This window comes from Centroberyx gerrardi, chromosome 10, assembly GCF_048128805.1.
Source record: "Centroberyx gerrardi isolate f3 chromosome 10, fCenGer3.hap1.cur.20231027, whole genome shotgun sequence".
NCBI classification, from domain to species: domain Eukaryota; kingdom Metazoa; phylum Chordata; class Actinopteri; order Beryciformes; family Berycidae; genus Centroberyx; species Centroberyx gerrardi.
In genome coordinates this window covers 11,499,518-11,514,484 of record NC_136006.1, presented here as the reverse complement: position 1 = coordinate 11,514,484, position 14,967 = coordinate 11,499,518, and the positions used below count along the sequence as shown (strand labels likewise).

Genomic DNA, 14,967 nt, shown 5'->3' with positions numbered 1-14,967 from the left:
CTAAAATAGTATGAAAGAAGTGAATTATTCTACTGACTTTTTCTATTCAGCTGTGGCCTAATCAGAGGAATATAGAAGATACTAAAGGTTTTTGCCTTATATGGGCCTACAGGAAATCTTGGCTTGGGCCTCAGCAAGGCTAAAGCTGGTATGGGGGCATGGGGGGGACTTGGCATTTTCACATCGTACTTGGGTTTTTTTTTGCCAGACATATTCTAAATCGCTTATCAATCACCACCATAACAGGGCTGCAAGATATTGACAAAAACGTGTATTGCGCTTCTTTTAGCTGAATATCACAACTGCAATATGAAATTCAGCACATGCTAGCATAGCTTAGAAGCATAGAGCATAGCATAGAAAAACATGTAAAAGGGGAGAAAATACATGTCATATTTTCTCCCCTTTAGCTGATGCTTTCTCGCACTGATGTACAACGTAAATTGTGGGCCAAGGATTCAGCAGAACAGCACAATCCCTTGTTTAGGAGGCTTTCTGTAACACCTATCCCTATGATAAAAAAATGTGTAGCCTGTTGCAATTTGGAAGTAGCAGTGTATAAATATTCATATGCAATTTAATTTTTTGTGATTAACATGCAGTTGTAGATCAGAGAGTGCTGTACATTGTTAGTCAAGTAATATATTCAAGTGCTGATCAGCTGTGAGTGAAAAATGCCTTCTAGATATCTCCTTTCTCCTTAGCTCTTACTTCTCTTATTTATTTCCCCAGTGCATCTCTTACATGATTATTCTCAGGTCATTGGAATATTGTCAGGCCACTGTGGCTCTGATCAGTGTTTCCTTTACATTCATTCAGCTGCACAGGACCTCACAGTTGGAAAATTGCCCCATAGCTAGCAGAATGTAAATACAATGAAAATTCATCATCTGGCATTATTAATCAGCCCAAAAAATAATTACAATTGCAATTATAATTCTCTATATAAAACAATATATTCCACTTTTGTACTCAAGTCGCTCTGAATAAGAGTGTCAGCTAAACTCCTAAAATGTAAATGTAAGATTTCCCAGTGGCTGCCTCTGGTGGTAGCCGTTTGTAAACAGACTATTCTGTATCTAACCTTCATAAGGACTGCTGGATATCCTCAACAGTTCCCCTTGAGGCGAAGCAGCAGCACAACAAAGACATAAAATGTGGGAATTTTATCAGCTCCATCTGCACATCACATCCCTGGATCTCTCATTAGCCGGTGCCATGGGACTTTAACGAGCCACTATGTCATCCAGTGTATAAGTGTATAGTAGGCATGGCCCAGGCTACATACTGTGTGTGTGGAAAAACAAAAGGCGGCAGACTAATTGCCTTTTATCACTGTAGCTTATGTCTTTCATTATCCCCCAGCCCCTACTCACTGTCACAGGAACAACCCAATGAAATCCAATTAAAAAAAACAGCAGTGGCACAGTGAAAGAATATAACAGAGGATTAGAAGACATCACAAAATAACTAAAAACAAAACGGGAAGCGTCATCTCACTTGGCTCTGGCGCAAACCGCTGTCAGTTGGCTCACTGATTGACAATTTGGATTTGCACTCAAAGAATGAACTATGCTTTTAAGGCTTCTATCTTTCTCTCACTGCACACACACGTGTTTACTCTGTTTCCATAATGAGATGAAGCATTTAGTCTTGCATATGCTGATTAACAAATGGCTAGCTAAAGGATGTTTCCTGCCAACTGCATGATAAAAACAAATGAAAACTGACAAGAATTCTAGAGAGAACTAACCCCCCCAAAGGACAACTCGTTGCCTTTCCTCCTCTCCCTCCTCTACACTAATTTGCTGCAGATGCACACAGAGAAGTACATCTGAAGACAGGAAACAACATGCTTGTAGGGTACACACTCAGATTCACATTCAAACCATGTATTTTTAGATTGCTGGTAAACTAAAATCAAACTTACATGCTGCGTATTTATTTTAGCCTGTCGTGATGTTGTCCATGATCCAAAATGACAGGTACAAAGAGAAAGCAGTGGCCATACAAAGTACCCAAACAGCCTATGTTTATTTATCACCGCTACTCCGCGTAAAGAAACATGATAAATGTTTTGTTTAGACTACCAAATCTTCTTAAAGATGAAAATATATATATATTTTTGTTGTTTTTTTGGCTCAGTGGTGTGGAGGTGTGCCAAGTGCTTGCTCATATGTTTGATACTTGATCATTCCCATCGTCCATATCATCCTCTCCCTATCTTTCTCTCCATCCCCACTATTCTATTCACCAGTATACGTATCTGGTAAGGTAATTCCTTAAAAATAATCTTCAAAACTGGGGAAATGTATAGGCTATAAAGAGTGGTGAATGAGCAGGATAATAATATTTCATTTTCACATTTTAGCCATTTAGCTAACGTCTCATCCAGAGTGACCTGCGGCGAGTGAGAAGGCTGAAGTTCGGCGTCAAAGGACAATGAGCTGTCACAAGGACCAAACCTGTGACATTTGAATTATAGGACAGTCGCTCCATCCAGTTGGCCATCCTGCCTGCTAATGTGTGGTTGGCTGGGTAAAATATAATTGAGGACGACCTCTTCTGCTTCGCAACACTACTTAGCTAGATGAGTCAATGTTTGTTTGTGTCTGTGTGTGTGTGTGTGTGTGTGTGTGTGTGTGTGTGTCTACTGAAGAGCTTGTGAGAGAAAGAATCGAGTGTCACCCAATCTGTTGATGCATATTGAGGACACGTGTCTCATATATATGTGTGTGTGTGTGTGTGTGTGTGTGCCTCTTGTGTGTGGGCTGAAGTAGAGAAGAGAGGTGACCAGAGTGGCAGTGAGGAGGGGCTGTGTCATCCTCTCAAAAACTAAAAAACACAATTCTCTCTTTCTCTCTCTCTGACTCACCACCTTTGCACTTTTTCTCACCTATTCTTACGCGCTCACACTGTCACACACTGACACTCACTGCACCCAAGCGCCCACTAGCAGTCTCATACATATGAGAGTGCTAGTGCGTTGGGAGTTGGCTCGTTTAAGTAAACAACGCCAGATGGCATTTGGAGTTAGACTAGCCTCACAAACAAACACCCACCAACTCTCTCACAGAGAGAGGGATAAGAATGCATGGTCACACACAAGCAAGTTTGTTTTACTTTACTTACGAGGACCTTCCTCTGAATATATTCATACCAAAAACCAAACCCTAAACATAGCCTCAGTCTGCAGTAACTCTAGGAGCAACACGATCAACAAGTCATCAGAAGTCCATTCATCTCCTACAGAGCGAAGCCACCAGGGACACTCGGCCTATGGAGTCGGTGGTGGTGATGCATGATCAACATAGTTCACTCACTCCAATCATGCACACCCCCTCTCTCCCAAGCACCTAAAAAGCGCAAGGGCACTTGTTGCCACACACAAATACACACACACACACACACACACACACAGATTTGCATGTGCATATATGCAAAGCTGCTTTGCTTGCGGGGCCTTCTTGGCAGGTAAGGAAAAGAAGCATAAACAACAGCAAGAATACATTTCTGAGATTAGAGTTCATCACAGAAGACAAACTCATCTGTGTGTGTGTGTGTGTGTGTATGTGTGTGTGTGTGAGAGTGTGTGTGTGTGTTTGATTTCTGTGTATGCTTCCATTGGGTGCAGAATATACTAAACTTTCACAAGGTTTACGGCTTTGTGTGATGAGAGGAACATTTTTACTGTTGAAGAAATGTGCAGTTCAGTAGTAGGGAGTGTGAGGTTAATTTCATGCATACATTCACCCATGCATGTGATGAGAAGCAGGGAAATGAAATACAAGGTTCTGTGTGTGTGTGTGTGTGTGTGTGTGTGTGTGTGTGTGTGTGTGTGTGTGTGTGTGTGTGTGTGTGTGTGTGTGTGTGTGTGTGTGTACACATCACCTTGTTAACTATGTTTTTGGACGTTCAATAAAAAGATTGAATGAAATCACTGCTTGGCTAGAGAGGCAGAACAACTGGTGAGATAGTGTCTATATGCTCATAACAACCAACCACAAAATTTGGCAGCATAAGTTACATAAGTAAGGAGGGAGGGAGTGAGGGGGAGGGGAGGGAGAGGGAGAGAGAGAGGGGGAGAGAGAGAGAGAGAGAGAGAGAGTGTAATGGGGAGAGAGTGGTGGGTAGAGAAAAAGAGAGGGGCAATTTGTCATTGTGTCTACTGTATTTTGCTACACGTGTCGCACTGCATAGTGGAAACTTGAACAACCCTTTTCAAGCCTTTCCCTCCTATATGTCCATATTTTATTCTTTTCAATCTGCAAAACTAATTTTGTGTGGGCTTGTCTAACAATAATAATATAAGATTACAAATATATAAGCCTACCGTGTTTTATTCAACCCACCTTACAATGCAAGGATGTGGAAAGGCTTTGGCAACAATATAGCCAAAATATTTTGAAGCCTTTTTTTTTTTGGGACCTTTTTAACTTTCTAAAACCCACCTTTCAAAAACACTGTCTTATAGACCAAACTAATCGAGTGAGAATAAAATATGGCACCGTGACCAAACAAAGTCATCAAAGAACCAATCTGCAGCAGCTGATTTCAATGTTTTTTGGTACCGGGGAACCCTTCAACAAAACAACAAAATTCTGAAGCACTGATTGCTGTAAAATGTGTCACAAAGCTTTGTATGATCATCTAAAGGGCCAGCAATAAAATGAGCTACTGGACTTGTGCCAAATTTAATTAACTGGGTACAAAAGCTTCCATCATATTGGTATCTTCAGACCTGCATTACTGTTGTTATATCCCTAGGTAAAGCTACTCTTCTGTAGCAATAAGCAAGATCCTGTCCAACTAGCATTGGGGATTAGAATTAGAATTAGCCTGTGGGTTCCAATAGATGGATGGATAACATTTGTATGTGAATGCGTGGTTGTTCCCATCAGCACCCAAACACATGCACACACACACACACAAACACACTTTGACATCACACTAACATCACGTCCGAAGGGGAATATAGCAGAAAATGTCAAGAGCCTGGGATGGTTTGCAGATGGCTGAAGAGACCAGCATAAACTATAATATGGCCATAGAGAGGACATGAATAATAAATGCCAAATACAATCCTCAGAATACCATCCAAGCAAATACAAACAAACCTTGTCACCCTTCCCTTCCCGACAGACACAATATGAGATGACTGACAGCCACTGACTCATGAGAGCAGATCTGACATAAACCATTGACATTTTGGTCAAACACCCTTCAGACGAAAAGTGAGAACAAATAGATTTGCGCTGCCTGGGCTGGTTCAGGCAGATTATGTCATCTACGGCCCGACTCCATTCAGTGCGTCAGTTGTACACGCCATCAGTTCTTTCTACATTTAAATTGGAGAAGCAACAATGAGCATAACTCTCTTTTAGGCGTCTCCTTTTCAAAGAAGACAATCTCCCGGGTGGAAGTGTTTTACGCTTTCTATGCAAACAATAGAATTAGGATCGGAGATAATGGAGGCACAAACCACCGCTGCTTGAGCAGTTTCTACGACAGAGACTCTCAGAGTGGAGACAGGCAGACAGATAGGAGGGAGGCGAAAGACCAGACAGCAGAAAGGGCGACCGTGCTTAGAGATTACAGCTAGAGCTGGTTCATCCATTGTTAAAGGAGAATACCAGTGTCATTTAGAGTTGTAGCCCACTTACTACTGTCTATGTCTAGCTTACATTCCCCCCCCCCAATTATTTTGCAATGCATGTTGTATATAATCCGTTTTTTTACCATTTACTCGTTTTTCGTGGTTTTTAAAACGTGTGAAATTCACTGCTGTCCCGGCTAACAAAGGTGCAATTAATCAAAAACACATGGATGTGACAATAAAGTTTGTTTTTGAGGGACTATTTCCAGGCGGAGGCTTCAAATTCTTACTGTGGGTGTCAGGTGATTGACAGTTAACAGAGTGTAATGTAATGTGTGCATTGATATGAAAACACTCGACTCAGGCACAATGAAATAAAAATAAAGCAGAAACTCAATGAAATAAAAATAAAGCAGAAAAAGATGAAAAACGAGCCCTGATATCTCCAACTATGCTGACTGTGTGCAGACACCAGCAGGAATAATGTTAAGGAGAGTGGCTACCTAGACGCTCGGCACAAACTTAAAAAAATAAAATAAAACGGGTATTATCCTTATTATCCTTTAAGAGCATTCTCAAGGACGTCTTAAGAGAAATCTCAACCATAATTCTCAATCTCAAGAGGCATTGTAAGGAGATTTATTGAACGAACCTCTTAACTGATAGAACTGGTGGCTGAGTTAAGAGGGCCATCCAGCGTCTCTGTGAGAACCCATTACCCTTCACATCCGAAGACAACTCTACCCAATATGCATACATTTGCATATTTAAATCATCAAGTGCATTCCAGCGCTTTGATTGAGAGGAGCGTCGGTCTAGATTTCCCTCCCCGCAGGAGAGTTTGCCATTTAAAAGCGGAAGCAGAGACGAGCTGCTGATTTGATGTGATAATATTTGAAGTTAAAAGTTAGTGTGGAGGGCAGGGCTCCAGAATACGACCACATTCAGCTTCTATCGAACTTAACGTTACTCAAAACCTGAGAGAGGATTACAGAGGGCGTCCTTGCTTTATGCTCCGGTAACTGTTGCTAAACTGCTTGCAATAAAGTGCTTCACTGGAGTCAAGGGCAGAGAATTTTTTTTTTTTTTAAGAAAAGGAAGCCATGGCACTCTTAAAAAGCCTTTCATTGCTATGTTTATATTACACGGTTCTGCAAAAGACTTTTCATCGCGTCCTGGGAGATTTCAAGTGTTTTTAACTGTCCTTAAACGCACAGTATGTAATTTCTGCCGCTAGGGGTCTCTCAATCAAAACAATAACAAAAGACGTAGTTTGATGACGTCGTGAAGTAGCGTGGGATCATGGGAGTTGTTGTCTTCATCACCATTGCCGGTGAAAATCTATCTGACGTGACTCAGGCAGAAATCATGTTCACGGACGAGGTAATGTTAAAGTTTTATTCACGTTACATTTAGTCACGTTTATTCACATTATGTCATTTCATTCTAATGACATAGCCGCAAGTAACGTTAGCTAACGTAACGTTAACTTGCTAACTTACCATTAGATGAGTCGACTACCCATACAGCTGTAGCTAACGTTATGTGGCGAATTCAGTCATGGGTTAGCCCAGCGCTGTTATCCGTGGTCAAAACAATCACACTAAAAATAACTTTATGAGCGTGTTGAACGTTGTTGTAACGTTATAACGTTACCGTACGGATTAGCTTGGTGGCTGGCATGAGCCACTTGTCATAGTAGCATATCGTAGTAAGCTAGATTGATATTGAAATATCATATCAATAAATTAGGTCTCTACTGGATTACTGTGTATATGGGACATAAGGGGATATGACGCCATTGACAGGCGACCAAATGAAACGCACCGTTACCTTGAATAAAATTACGGATTTCTCTGGGTTTGAACATTGTTGGAAACATTTGGGATAATGTAAGTACACAAAATATATAACATAGGTCTAGTCGTTTTTAGATATTTTAATGCGGAAATGTTACATATTATACCTTTAACAGTGGTTCTTGTGCCTATTCTGCTATTGCACGGCCTTGTGATCCTTACAGTCCTTTTAGCCTGGGACCAAAATTGAGTTAACTAAGTCACCCTGAAAGAAAACTGAAACATAGGCTCTCGTCATGTGGAAAACTACTTGACATGTTCCATGACCCATTCAGGTCCCAATCCATAATTTAAGGAACACAAATCTACTAAATTAGATATACTACACATACTGTATCTATTCTAGTAAAGAGTACCTGATAGTCAACTATCCCAGAAACTACAACTTCTAAAGGAGAGTAAATAAAAACATGATATTTACCTTTAGTGTTCTGGTGGGGGCCCAGCCTGTTCCATCAATAGAGTGTTCCCGCAACAAGCTGCAGAAACACATATACACAATCCCAAGTCATTTAATTTGCTAAAGATATTTGAGACAGTTCGTCACAGCTTGTCACTGTACCGTGTGTCTGAGTATTGTACTGCAAAACTATGTCTAATAATGTCTGGACCAATGCCACCAAGACAAATTCCCATACATTTCTTGTTGTTGGTGGAGAACGGCTTCTCAGACTAAGAATTCAGGGTTATAACTTTTAATAAAAGCATAAAAAATACAGGAGAAAGAGCAGTAGTTTTATCTGGGGAGTTTTATTCTCAAATGAAATATCCACCAGCTGTTATTGGCAACATTGTTTATAAAACTGAAACAAAATTATGACATTTGAGGTTAGATTGGCTGCATTGTTCTAGCATTGAGCCTTACATTCTGATGATATATTTTTCTGAGAATGGATATGTGTTGTATGGAACAAAACCTTTCATTTTGTTTTTCCATCAGAGAAGCAAGATACAAAAGAATTTTGCTGACATTTCTATTTTCTCACTCTGCTCTGGCCTGCTGCGATTTGGTACAGCTTTTTTTTTTTTTTCTAATAAAAAAAATAAAACCACAACATGAAAAGATTTTTTCTTTAATAGAATATATCTGCTGCTCTGCAGTGTTCCCATTTTAAACAATGTCTGTCAGAGTGAGCAGTCAGTGCAGTCATTACTAATGGCAGTGTGCTGGTCCACTTAATTGAGGTAATTTCTGTAAAATCAAATTGCCCTGCACATATCTTTACGGACAAAATTGAAATGCTATAATCTGATTTTGTACAAAACATAGTCACTCCAGAGAGATCTCCTTGGAGTATGTAAGCATTTCTAACAAGGGTGGATGCAGTGTGGAGCAGTGTAACAGATGATGTAATAAAAATATTGACTAATGATCTAATAACTTGTAAGATTAAGAAAACTGTAATCACTCAGGTTACTACAATATTAGTTAATATTATTATTACATCATCAGTTAAAAATATGTTACAAACCTTATGAGGTAATGATCAGCTTTTTTTAAATTACTTTCACAGGTTTTATTACATTTTCAACCTATTTAGAGGGGCATTTTATTATATTTTGACAAGTTATTACCTTATCTGTCTGTTAATACATTATCAGTTGCTAAAAGCATTCTAAACATAATTTCTCATAGTAAGATCCTTTATTTACAAGTGGGTTTTTTGATAGTTTGAGAGATTTAGAGAGATTTTGTTCTGCTGGCAGAGATTCAAAGAGTTTGTAATTGAGGGAGTGGGTTCATTCCCTTGTATGGGATTGAATGAGTGAGTAAATTCATGAATGAATGAAGTCCATAACTGTAAACAAAAATAAAATTAAATTACAACAATGTCCTGATGCTAACACCTCTCCCTCCTTTTTTCCTGTGTGTGTGTGTGTGTGTGTGTGTGTGTGTGCACTCCCAAGACAAGATAAAAAATGAATGGAGACAGATGTGAGGGGGATGAGGAGGGCGTGTGAACAACAAACAAAAGAAAGAGAAAAGAGAAGAAAAGAGAAGACAACTGACTCAAAAAAAGTTGTCCGAGTGATGGCAAGTCACGGAGCAGCTTTAGGGTGCGTTACCTCAGACAAATCTCTCCGGTCTCAGCGATGTTGGGGTGCCATATTCTGGTCAGGCATTTCACTTTGGGAGGCTGGAGAGCGACAGAGAGAGAGATAAAAGTGAGTAAAGTGAGAGGGGGAGAGAGAGACGGGGGTGAGAGAGAGGAAAAATGTGAAAGAAAAGAAAAAAGAAAATGGACAATAATGGCAGGGCAGGGAGAGCGGCGGAAAGACAAGGAAGAAGGGAAATAAACAATACAGGAGGAAAAAAGTAGAAGTGTGACAGAGGGAAAGACAGAGAGGGTGACAACAGGGAATGAAAAAAATAGGTGGTGGTGAGAGAGAGAGAGAGAGAGAGAGAGTGAGAGAGAGATATACTTCTGTGAGACCAAACACAAACAGACAAAACTGACAGAATGCAACAGACAAAAACGCATTACTTTGGCCTGAGGCAGACACAGACAAACAGAAAACCAAAAGCACAAAGGCCGGAAAAAACAAAAAACAAAAAAAAAACAAATATGAACTAAGGGGATGAGGCGCATATTCACCTCTGGGAGATGCTTCAAAACAAAACATGTACTTCCCCGAGACATTTCTACACACACACACACACACACACACACAAAGAACTACAGCAGCAAAGTTTCTCACTCTCAAAAAGTCCAATCCTTTCATCTATTTCGTCCGTTTCACTTGGAACTCAGGCAGAGATAACTGGTACTCCATTAGAGAGGGAGAGAGAAACCTGAGAGATGAAACTTTACCTCTCTGCCCCGGAGGAAAAAGTGACAAACAGGTGTGGCACTTAGGGATGTTGGGCAACAACCCACCGGGCTAGTAGGGTGAAATTTCTGCTTGCCCGGACAAATTATTACTAGCCCAGCATAGGCTAGATAATGTAATATTCAAGTTTATCGAGGCAGATCATGCTCTAAAGTTATATACATGCATAAAAATAACAAGTCTGTGTTCTTCATTTTTCATAATTTTAATCAGTTAAAAGTCAGGGAAATTCTAATAATTTGTATTCAATTCTTATCACTAGATCAGTATAAGTAATGTAATGTTCAAGTTTAACAAGGTAAACTAGAAGGCACTTGGCAGATCTCGCTCATTCCCTGTACTATTACGTTTTCCACTTCTTAATTCATTTCCAGAACCTTCTCATATCCATTCTCATTATGCATATGAGTGCACATCCACACACACACACACACACACACACATCCCTAAACAAGCACACACAAGCTCTGTCCCACTCAATGACACTCAATAACTGTGTTGTGTTTGTCCTCTCTTGTTTTTTAATTGTATTTGTATACTGTTTTGTTCATAAATAAATTTGATTTGATAAGATTTGATTTTGGACTGATTGCACAGTGGGCCAAAAATGACGGCCAATACAAAGTGACTGCCATGCGAGGACATGGTTTCTTGCACACACACACACAGCATCTGTTCTCTGCACTGTCCTTTATATCGTAGACGTTTGAGTCATTTGGCATTTGATGATTCATAATGTGTTGACGTTACGTTATTATTATTATTATTATTATTATTATTATTATTATTATTAATAAGAGAAATTGTGTCTGCAGGAACCTTTCTTATGCCTTCAAAGAACTTTGGGGGTTTAAGCCTCGCACCACAAAGGAGTGAGTGTTATTACTCTTGTTGTGTTTTTTTTGTTGTTGTTGTTGTTTTAGGTTTAGGCGGCAATATAAAGTGTGGGCTGCCTTTACGAAGGGATGCTGGGCTGAAGATTCAAGAAACCATAAGGTTAGTAAAAGCTGAGCTATTAGTGATTAGAAAGAACAGGAAACATAAGGCTATTAGAACATTAGCGATTAGATATTAGAAGGAAGAACAGCGAACATACATTGGGCTATAAAAACATTAACAAGAGGAACAGCAAACATGAGGCTATTATAACACAATCAGGACTCCTGCACAAGCAATAGACATTTCCAGAACACATTTAGAGGAATTATGCAAGGAATTACACAAAAAGGAGTATTGGAATACACAAAAAGGGGTACTAGGGTTGTTTTAGATTTTCCCTAAGATGGAAAAGGGTTTCCAGCACCAACGGTGGGCTGCCAGTTAAACATCTGTCAGTATCAGTTCATACTTGGTCAAATTAATTAAAAAATACATGGCTGCCAACCTAACAATAAGGTTGATTTTCTTAATCGCTCAACATCTCACTTATAGATGTAGGGTCATTTTGTCCGACTGTGCAGTGGAAATAAATTTGCATGGATTGCCTATATTTCAGCACCAGGACAAAAGTAAAAAATGTGGTACGGTTGTTTTAAACTGCAGCTTTTCAAGGCCGTTTACAACCGCTCATAAATGAGGCGCTACAGCTATACAGCTTTGAACACAGCGTTTACTGCCTTTCTCATTAGGCCCCCATTAAGATAAAGAGCAGCCACCGTGTGTTCGTGTTTGTGTATGTAAATGTGTAACAAAGGATTTGGACAAAAACAGATGCAGACACACAGACAAAGAATACAGAATTGAGCACAAGGCATACATGCATGTGCGGACATACATACAGACACACACAAAGACAAAGACGTGGACACACAGACAAACACATAAAGACACACACATTCACACGTTGGCAGGGTGAGATAAAGCCGGTGAAGGAAGGATGAATGGATGGATGACAGAAGAAGAAAGAGGTGAGCGGAGGAGTTGTAACTCTACAGGCTACTGCCTACTCCTCTGGTACAAGGTAAAGACACAAACATAAGGGTTAGGTAAAAAAAAAAAAATGCAGTAGGGCAGGCACATATCACAATAACACAAATCTATTGACAGATTCAAGCCCAGTACATTGATATTCTTATTCGCCTTCCATGGAATTCAATGGAAGGCCATGGAATTCTGGTGCCATCAACATTTTTAGTTGGTGGATGCAACACATATTTGGTGGCGCCAGTATTTTGATCTGGCGACTGCTCCACACACAGGAATTAATATGCTGTCCATTGAAATATGTTCCCCATTGAATTGAAATGTACCTAAAATGCGTAATTTTGCTGGATTCATTGGATAAACGTAGAGAATTGCTACAAAAAGTAATAAAGTATGCTATATTATGCAGCTAATTGATATTATAATAAATTTACTATCCCAAAGTGGTTGTATATTTGTTCAATACTATAACTAACACACACACAAACACACACACGCACAGACATACACACAGACACACACACTGTTGACAGCACTAAGCAAAAGAGGGGGCACCTGGGTCTGGCTTATTGTCCATCTCACCTTGGATAGGATAGAATAGAATAGAATAGAATAGAATAGAATAGAATAGAAGCCATGGGGTTCAAGGGTCCCAGCGAAAGCCACAGTCACTGGTTTCATCCTCAGTTTCTAACATATCTTGTTGTTTCTACCAGCCCAAAACAGGCAAGTACCGACTAATAATGACACACACAATCATACACACATGTGTTTCATTAAGATGTATTCGGATGCAAAAAAACACACACACACGCACGCACGCACACACACACACGATCCAAAGGGTGATGACAGGACCACTCACCACCATGTTATAGGCTTCAGGGACATCTATTTCAAACTGGAACTTTCCACTCTGGTAGTAACCCTCATCTGGAAGGAGAGAGAAGGAGGGAAGAAGAGAGACGGAGGAAGAGGAGGAGTTCAGTGATGTGCGAACATGAATATCTGTATTTGATGATAAACAGTTTTATAATGACGAGAAGATACGTGTTCTGCTGTGAGCGCACAAGCTGTGAACACACAAGGCGAAATTTATAGGCACGCATAGATATTTAAGATTCTTTTTACTGCTTTTCATTTATATTTATACATCATGAGCATAATTGTGTAATAGCTCATACCTCAGTAATCCACCGGTCCCCTTTCCCATGTTATTAGTTCCTACATTAGTTCCCATAAAAATGCAGGTTTCGCCAAAGTTTGTGATAACTATGTTAATAGCTATGTTCTTCTTTACATTGTGGCCACGTTTGTGGTGCGCTACACCCCTGGGAAGTGGCACGGCACCCAGATTACATTACAACCTGACCTAACTCAACAGCTCCGGGCACCACAGGTGGTGTTTGTGCTCAGATTGCAGACGGCAAACTGGGCCTTAAGATCATCATCATCATCATCACCATCACCCAACTCTGATCAGGGTTTAGAAGTGTATCAAACAAGACTCCACGAGCTTCTGGATCCAGTGTCATGCAAAAGGCAAGCTCAGCGCTCAAACAGGTTGCTGGAGACACTATTCTTAAAAAACAGACCCCAACCTAACAACACGAGAAGTGTATAAAGGACGTGAGATTTACATATAAATTAGAACTCTAGAAGCTTACACAAGTCAGCCAAGATCGACCAGCTCAGCCTAGATCAATCGATCTGACAGGAGAGTGAATGAGCGGACCGATTGGATAAATTGAATTCCCATCTAGGAGGTTAACCCAGGGGAATAAAGGGTTACAGTGTAAGCTTTACATCAAACCACATACTGTAGGCCAACATAAGGTTGACTTAATCCCTACTTTCCACCTTGCAATGCCCATTGTGGAATAGACTGTGCGCACAAACACACACTCACACACACACACACACACACAAACACACACACATAAACTCAGCTTAAATTCATCCCTTTCCGTTACACCACGTCCATTGGGAGCAGACACAAATAGAAAGGGCTACACACACGTGTACACGCATGCAGAAAGCATGTTAGCTCACTCACATACACACACACACACCAGAAATTCAATATTCTCATTCAACTGAGGTGACCTTTTCAGTCCTTCGCTATCCATTCACACACACAGCTTCTTCATCTCTCTCTCTCTCCTCTCCACGTGTAAAGCCAATTAAAAGCTTGTTCAGGACACAGAGTCCATTTTAATAGGGGTCTTTAATGAGTTAGATGGCATTTAAATCTCTACTGTGGTCTTATGGTGCCATATGGCTATAAAAGGACAAGCATAAAATGACTAGAGCACTTTGAAGGATGGGAGAGATGGAGAGATAGATGGAGAAGTAGAAAGGGAGAGAGAGGAAGGCAGATTGAGACAGACAGAAAGACAGAGGGATGATTGTCTGTCAGTTTAATTACAGAGCTTGATATAGCTCACGCAGACGGTGACTCATACTTTGGACAACTTTTCATCGCACTCAACAAAGGGAGAGAGAGAATGAGAGGGATAAGGAGAGCGAAAGAGAGAACGCTAGCTAACTACCCATGTAATGATCTTAAATCCATCAAGGTCGACTGAAACAGGAGAGCCGTACTGTGTCTGTGTGTGTGTGTGTGTGTGTGTGTGTGTGTGTGTGTGTGTGTGTGTGTGTGTGTGTATGCGCATTTCATGTGTGAGCTGAGTGACTGACCAGGGTTCAGATCTGTGCCTTGTGTCCCCAAATGCCTTGCTCAGTAGTCAAAGGCCG

The 14,967-nt window shown here is 40.3% G+C and overlaps 1 protein-coding gene across 3 annotated transcripts in view; it reads right to left on the bottom strand.

The window, feature by feature from the left end:
* ube2f (ubiquitin-conjugating enzyme E2F (putative)) overlaps positions 1 to 14,967 on the bottom strand; it is a 55,711-nt gene that overhangs the window by 17,972 nt on the left and 22,772 nt on the right. For all 3 annotated transcript variants that reach the window (XR_013505125.1, XR_013505126.1, XM_071900814.2), the window contains exons 5-7: positions 13,076 to 13,143; positions 9,523 to 9,593; positions 7,877 to 7,934 (exon numbers count right to left, since the gene is read on the bottom strand). Coding sequence is in view for 1 of the 3 variants with exons in the window: in XM_071900814.2 (XP_071756915.1) it covers positions 7,877 to 7,934; positions 9,523 to 9,593; positions 13,076 to 13,143 (197 nt within the window). In the remaining 2 variants the exon portion in view is untranslated. The remainder of the gene's footprint in view (positions 1 to 7,876; positions 7,935 to 9,522; positions 9,594 to 13,075; positions 13,144 to 14,967) is intronic.